Genomic DNA, 7,061 nt, shown 5'->3' with positions numbered 1-7,061 from the left:
TGTCCGCGATTGGCCATTTCTCCATGGCGCCGCATACCGCGTACATACCTTGCTCCGTGTGCGTGTTGCGTGTTGCGTGTGCGTGTGCGTGTGCGTGTGCGTGTTGCGTGTGCGGGTGCGTGTGCGTGTGCGTGTGCGTGTGCGTGTGCGTGTGCGTGTGCGTGTGCGTGTGCGTGTGCGTGTGCGTGTGCGTGTGCGTGTGCGTGTGCGCGCGCCGGGGGTTAGCAGCGCCTGCCTCCGAAAGTCCGATCTGGGCTTACGTGACTGTGGCAATTAAGGTCCAAGCAAGGCGCATATGCTCGTTCAGACCTTTTTGCGTGTGCGTGTGTGCCATTTATGGATTCCGCTCGATTGAGAACTGCAGGGTTGCTTGCTTGCTTGCTTGCTTGCTTGCGGACCAACGAATCGGTCTGCTAGCTCGGATTCGGATGCAAATGCGCTCGCTCGCTCGCTGCCTCCACGTAGACGCAGAAGAAAGCAAGGGCGGCGGGGGGGGAGCGAATGGGATGTGTACATGCGCGTTGGAATGCCAAATCGGCTCTTCGTGATTCGTGATTGTGAGCGTTGTGGCGTGGCGTGGCGTGGCGATCGCGGGCGGGCACTTGCTGTGTGCGTGCCTATACCGTACGTGAGGCGAGACGAGAACGATTTCTTGGTGCTGGCCTCAGCGTCCGGCTCGCTTGCTCGGATTCCTGCTGGTCCCATTACATTGTGATTGCGGCAGCCCACGACACCGCGCAGGCACCAACACTCTAGCTGACGCTACACGTAGCTGCTGTGGATGCGCTCATGGCTTCCACGGCAGCTAGGCACGGCGGGGACCTTTGTGGCGAAAAGACCGACATTGGCGTGTTTTGTGAACCTTAATGATGGGGGGAAAAAGGTTGCGTGCATGCTGCATGCAAGCATGCAAGCCTCAGCCGACCGATGCGCTCAAACGAGCTTTGTGTGCCGAGGGGGAAGGAAAATAGAACCCAAAGAAAACTTTTTGTTTTTTGTTTTTTTTTGCGTGGGGTCGCCTCGTCACGAGGATGAGGGCGTACGTCCTGTATGGCGATTAACGCAATCTGCTCGGTGAACAGCAAGAAGAGCGAGCCCGATCACATGTGCACGGGCCCGGACGTAGCGTTTCCTCGAGATCTTTGCCATCTGGATGAATCAAGGTACGAGCCTAGAAAAATGGAGCTTTTCCTTTTACCGCGAGCATGCAGCTATAGCTACCTGGCACGTGCAAATAAACGAGGATGAGCACGCGGTACGTACCGGTATGCATTAGCAGCAGCGCGAGCCATGTCGCACAGTTGAGCCGCGGCGACTAGCAGCTAGGGCATCATCAGGGATCGCTCGATCTTGGCACGCGCGCGCGCCCGCGCGCGCGCCCGCGCGCCCGCGCGCCCGCACGCACTCGCACGCGGTACCGTACATAGGTTTCGACCCCCTTTGCCGATCGAGCTCGAATTCGTGAATGCGGCTGAAAAGCACCTCAGCAGCAGCAGTCATCATGTCTCTATTTTGGCTCGAGAGTGTGCAGAGCAGACGTGAGAGCCGGATGAAACGCAATGATATCTATGGGCTGTAGTCGGGAGCTACGAGTGACTGGACGCAACCCCAAGAGAATCTGCGAATGCTCTTCGATGCGCTGCGCTTGTCCGCGGACGTCCGCAAGTCAGGGCAAAGATCGAGGAGCCGGCCGAAGCTCCTCCTGCCCGTGCATGAGTATTTGTATATGTATAGCCACGAGTTGCGGGTGCGTGTACAGCAAGTTTTGATTGCATGATCGGGATATGTGTTGCGGTTATCCTTGCGATTAGAAGAACGAAGCTGCAGTTCACCGCGGCATCCGCGGTCAACGTAGCGCTGCTGCTGAAGATCCCCCCTCACAGTCCCGCATCATCCATGCACATGCGCCTGCTCGCCGTGACCACGCATGCTGCTGCTGCTGTTGGTGATGAGCGTGCTGTGCGGCTATATAGCTGCTACACTGCCTGCCCACAGCAGTACAAGATGTGCACGAGTCGAGTGGCCGCTGCATGCTAGGAACTTAATCAGCGCGCATGCATCCAAATTGCGGTACCGCATATATAGTCTGTGAGTACAGTATACCTATACTTGCGCATGCACCGAACTCACACTACTTGACTCGCCGCGTGTTACGTATTGCCCGCGCGTTCGGGTCATTCCCTCGCTTGCTGCTGCTGGCACCTATATTTCCCGCTACTATACCGCAACTCGGAATTGGCATGTCCGTTCATGCGCGCCATCTTTGACATTCACGTGATTCGTGACTCGTGCCACCAGCATGCACCAATCGTGGGCGAGCTTGGTGAGCGTGGCATTCGTTTGCGCGACATTCACGATTCTTGATTCGTTTGCGCGACATTCGTTCGCGTGGCATTCGTTTGCGCGACATTCGTTCGCGTAGAGCGGGGCTACCTCGTACGGTCAGAAGCAGAAAAGGATCGACATTGCACAGACTCTTCTGAGGGAGGCCCGAAATGCTTGATTGAGCGCGCAGGTCTACGTGAATTCGCGATGCAGCATCATCGGCCCTCGCACTGACCAGAACGCCACATGCCCATACTGCAGCCAGGGCGGTGTTGCGCTAAGCTATCATGCGCTGACACAGTCAACAGTGTAGTAGATGCGCTGACACAGCTAGGAAGGCTCTCTGCGCAGGGCAGGGCAAGCATGGAGGGACCGGTCCATCCATGGCGTCGCAGAGGCCTCATCATCGTTACAGTTTACACAGCTCGTTTAGCTCTGCTCTCCTCGCCCCCCCCCCCCCAATTTTGCTCGTTGCTTGGGGAGCAGCAGCGGAGCTCAACATCTCCCTCGCTTCGCTTACAACGGAACGGCCCGCGAGGCCCGCATCGTAACCCACCAATCCTTGATATCTCCGTTCACATTGACACGGTGGTAGCTGCTGAGCTACATCACATATGGGGACGCGCGACCGATTGACCAGAGCAACGGGTGAGTGGCGCTCTCTACTGCGCGCGCGCCAGCTGTTCTGTCTGACGAGGGCCTTTCAAAGCTTAAAATTTTGAGACTCCGTCTTGGTCTGCGTTGAGCGGGTGCAGGCCTGTATGCATGGCGAGGATTCTCACGAGCATAGCGCCCGATCCCTGCCCGTCCTCGATTCGAATTCGCATCGATCGAGCGACTACATTCCCCCCGTGCAACGCGTCAGCAGTCTGAAAGGGCTGCTGGATTTGCGCCAGAAGGGTCGGCTTTGCGACTACAGGCAGCCGGGCACTGGCCTCACAGCAGCTGCCATGTGCGTCAGCAGTCACGAAATCGTGTTTGCGATGCTGTTCCAAGCTGTGTGGCTGGCCACGCCAATGTGTGAATGCAAGGCGCGCGGACCACGTTCAGCTCGCCACCACGACTCGTCGAGCCCGAGCCCGAGCACGGGCTCGCAGCAGCAGCAGCTTTCATGTGGTTGCACCCCGTTGCACCCCGAAGCGCCACAAAGACAACTCCTCGGATCCTTGGGATGCTGATGATGATGATGATATCGAGCGTGTGCTGGCTGCATGCATGCACGCGCGGCCGCGTGGACATGACGGTGATTTGTTTGTGTATTGCATGGGTCTCGCGCGTTGTAACCGAAAAGTGAGACATGGGTTAGATGGCCGGAGGGCTGATGGCATGCGCGCCCGGCCCCGTTGGAAGAAGCTAAACTGATATACCATCACCACACGATCGAGTGGATGGCTGTGCTGCTGCTGGTCAGTCGTGAGTTGGAGTGTGAGTGTGACGAGTGTGTATGTGCACACTCATCAACCCATGCGCGCGCAGGATTCGCGCAGCAGACAGCGCGTGTCTGAGGTCGGTCCGAGCTGTGGGAGGGTCGGTCCGAGCTGTTATTCCGCCGCACAGGCCGCGTTTGGAAGCTTACATAGCTGCTGCACGCATATGCACGTGCAAAAGAATGCCCCGCTGCACATGCAGAGACTATTATTGAGTGACGATATAGACGCGCGCGCGAGTGTTTGTATGATAGAGGTGATTTGAAGAAGCGAAATCGAGCGAGACGCGCATGGGCATGGGCACTTGGACTGTGAGCACACCCAACGAGTTTGTACCGCTCATGCAAAGAAGTCGTGATTCGCCGCCTGCACCCTCTCGTCAATTCACAAGCGAATGTGTACATGTAACACCGTATGCACGAGGGCCTGGAACTTGATAGTGGCCGGGAAAGCTGGCCATGCATGCATCGTGAATGACTGACCGATCCACTGCTTAATCACGAATGGTGATGATGATGATGATGTCCACACTTGAGCTCAAGACTCGCGCCACTCTGGACGGGTGCAGCTAGGGTCTCCTTGGCTCGTCGAGAGGACAATGTACGAATGGCTGTGCAAATTTATCTCCAACAGAGCGCTGCATGAGACCCTCTGGGTTTCATCACGAATTGGGCAGGTGGGGCTGCTGCTGCTGCTGCTGCTATTCTTCCCGCCTCTTGACGAGCCCGCGTATGGCGGTATCGGGACCGGAACCGGTTCCGTAAACGAAGGTCAGGCCAGCCAGCCAGTCAGCCCGCGCTCGCTGCTCGAGCGCCAGGATCACCCTGAATGAAGTCACTCAGTGTCCGTTTGTTCCCCTGCCGAGTCAGCAGCCATAAAGAAGGCCGCAGAGGTTCGCCTTCCCCCTCCCTTTCAAAATGCGCTTCATCACCCCCCGTCGCCCCCACCCTCCCCCCGCAGGAGCGCTGCGGCTTCCACCGCACAACACGGTCATACGCCTCTAATCCTTTCCTCTTCGCTCACGTCGCGTTGGCGCCCTGATCCATCGCTGTTGTCGCAGAGTCGAGCTGGTGTCTGGTGCGATTGACTATCCCAGCACTGGCTCGCTCTTCCTCCTGGCCCCCCCCCCTTTTGAAGCATGTCTGCTCCTGGCGAGCGCAGCAATGACCAGGCGCGGCACAGACTCAGCTCAAATCCATCGATGACGGATGACAGGCGCATACACGCCGCCTTGTCGACCACTTCGGATGTCTCGCATGCCCCGGTAAACCTCGATGAAGCGTCACAAGCGTCACCGGCTAATCTCAATCTGTATCACGATCCATCTTTCCAAAATTCTGCTTCGGGCATGTTGTGGGCTCATCAACAGCACTATCCAGAGCAGAGAGCCTCGCAGTCGTACCTCGAAAGCGTGACCCCGACGCAGCCTGCGGGCTTGCCAATCATTCCCGAGCAATTTGGCGGGCATTCGCAGCTCTTGCAGACTCGACAAAGTCATGCATCCTCCTCCTCTATCGCCTATCCATCCTCACGCCCAGAGTGGCCAATGTCTCCTTCTGCCGACCCTCAACGGGCATCGACGATCGCCTCGTACACAAATGCGGGCCAGCCGGTGCTTCACCAAGATGTTTCCAACCTCTGGCGCCAGTTTCGGGTCCCCGAGCTACCTGGCAGCAGGAGCGCAGACACGTCATCAGGTCTTCTAGCAGCTGATTCTGTCCTGTCCAGCTCTCACCACGCCTACATCGACGATGACCAGCGAGTCACTATCGATCCGTTTGCCCGGGATTGGCGAGCTGCTCAAGCTCCCCAGGCGCCCGCACCGGTGACCGGCTTGGGATTCTACGGAATGCCCGAATCGATCTGGCGCAGCCCATCTGGGGGCGCCAGTCTTGATCAGGCTCCGCCAGCCTCTCCGTTGACTGAGCAATCTGCCAGCGCGTACGCTGCGCCAGCTAGCCAGCGCTGGAGCAGCGGCTCCCCCGCCGAGCAGTGGTCTTCCGAAGGAGTCTCCCCGCCCACCCTGGACCTCAGTAGCGCATTCTACTCTCAAGCTGGGCGCTCCCAATCTCAGTCCGGCGGGCCTGCCGCGCCGGTGCGGAGCAAGAGCGGTCGCAAAGGAGTGCGGCGTGCCAGAGCTCCTACCATGTCCGCTGTCTCGTCCTCGATGCAAATCGAAAGTGGCTCTGCTTCCCGCTCCATGCGCCGTTTCTCTACCATCGGGACCAGCAGCTCTCAGCCGCTGGAAGCCGACTCGGCATCGTCGCAGTCGCCGGAGATGGCGAGGAACAGCACCGGCAACTTGACAGTCCAAGGGTCGCCCACTGCTAGCATCACCACCGCAAACTTCTTCAACGAGTCCGACAAGCGCGCTTCCATCGCTTGCGTGCTCTGCCGCAAACGCAAGCTTCGCTGCGATCAAGCTGAACCATGTCGTCAATGCGAGAGGCGTGGGCTTCGTTGTGAATATGCGCTCACGCAAAGTCAGTCCCAGCGCGTAGACGAGCCAGGCTCCAGCACGGGCGCCACAGCTACACCTGGCGCCTCCAAGAGCCACAGCCGTCGCAAAAGCATCACTGGCAGACCGACCCTGGGTGATGTGGTGCAGCGTAGCGCAGCTTCGATTTTGAGCCCGAGACTGGGCGCTCAGCTGAGCCAGCGTTCTATCGCATCGGCGGCTCAGGACGCTGGGGTGCCGCTGCCGGTGAGCAACTTTGCGCTCCTAGAAGCCAGCAGCCAACGACAGCCTTCAGGGCCCAGCTTGGTGGGCGCAGTGACACCAGCAGAGGCGTCTAGCTCAGCTAGCACATCACCTTCCGACAGACAGGTGCATTATTTTGGCCAAGGCCAAGGGACCGCGATGAATGACAATCACATTGGCTGCGGTCCGACACGAGGGACTCTGCGCGAGCGAAATCGACCTCAGGAAGAGGACGTGTCCTGCTCGCCCCGCGCCCTTGGCCTTACGTTGCAGCCAAGCACTAGTGGTGTGGCAGAGGAAGGAGCAGCATCGCCTCCAAAGGCGCTCTGCGTCATGCCTGCCACCTCAAACTCCCTCGAGCAGCTACATGCGGCCATCTCCAGAGGCCTGATCGCTTTGCGAGAAGCGCACATGTCCGAGAAGAGCCTCTGCGTACGACGTGCAGCGAAGGACGGCACGTGCGATGGAGGAGGGGCGCGGGAAGGCGGTGCAAGGAGCTGGACCGTCGATGCTATCCGTTATGCTGGCAGCGTTTGACACGCATCGTCAGCGTCACCCCTCCCCGTGGAAGCGCGCGCGCGCTCTGCTCTCGTAACGTCCGCCTCGTC

General features: G+C 58.9%; 1 protein-coding gene across 1 annotated transcript; it reads left to right on the top strand.

Annotated features, from left to right (window-relative positions):
- Positions 1–6,030: 6,030 nt before the first annotated feature.
- Positions 6,031–6,255, top strand: IE81DRAFT_295634 (hypothetical protein; the record flags this gene model as incomplete). The annotated part of the gene is made up of 1 exon (XM_025512101.1): positions 6,031–6,255. A coding segment is annotated over one exon (225 nt), but the record flags the coding sequence as incomplete, so codon positions are not given.
- Positions 6,256–7,061: the final 806 nt, after the last annotated feature.

The sequence above is a fragment of the Ceraceosorus guamensis genome, assembly GCF_003144195.1.
Source record: "Ceraceosorus guamensis strain MCA 4658 unplaced genomic scaffold IE81scaffold_172, whole genome shotgun sequence".
In the NCBI taxonomy this organism is placed as follows: domain Eukaryota; kingdom Fungi; phylum Basidiomycota; class Exobasidiomycetes; order Ceraceosorales; family Ceraceosoraceae; genus Ceraceosorus; species Ceraceosorus guamensis.
This window is presented reverse-complemented; position numbering and strand designations above follow the sequence as displayed.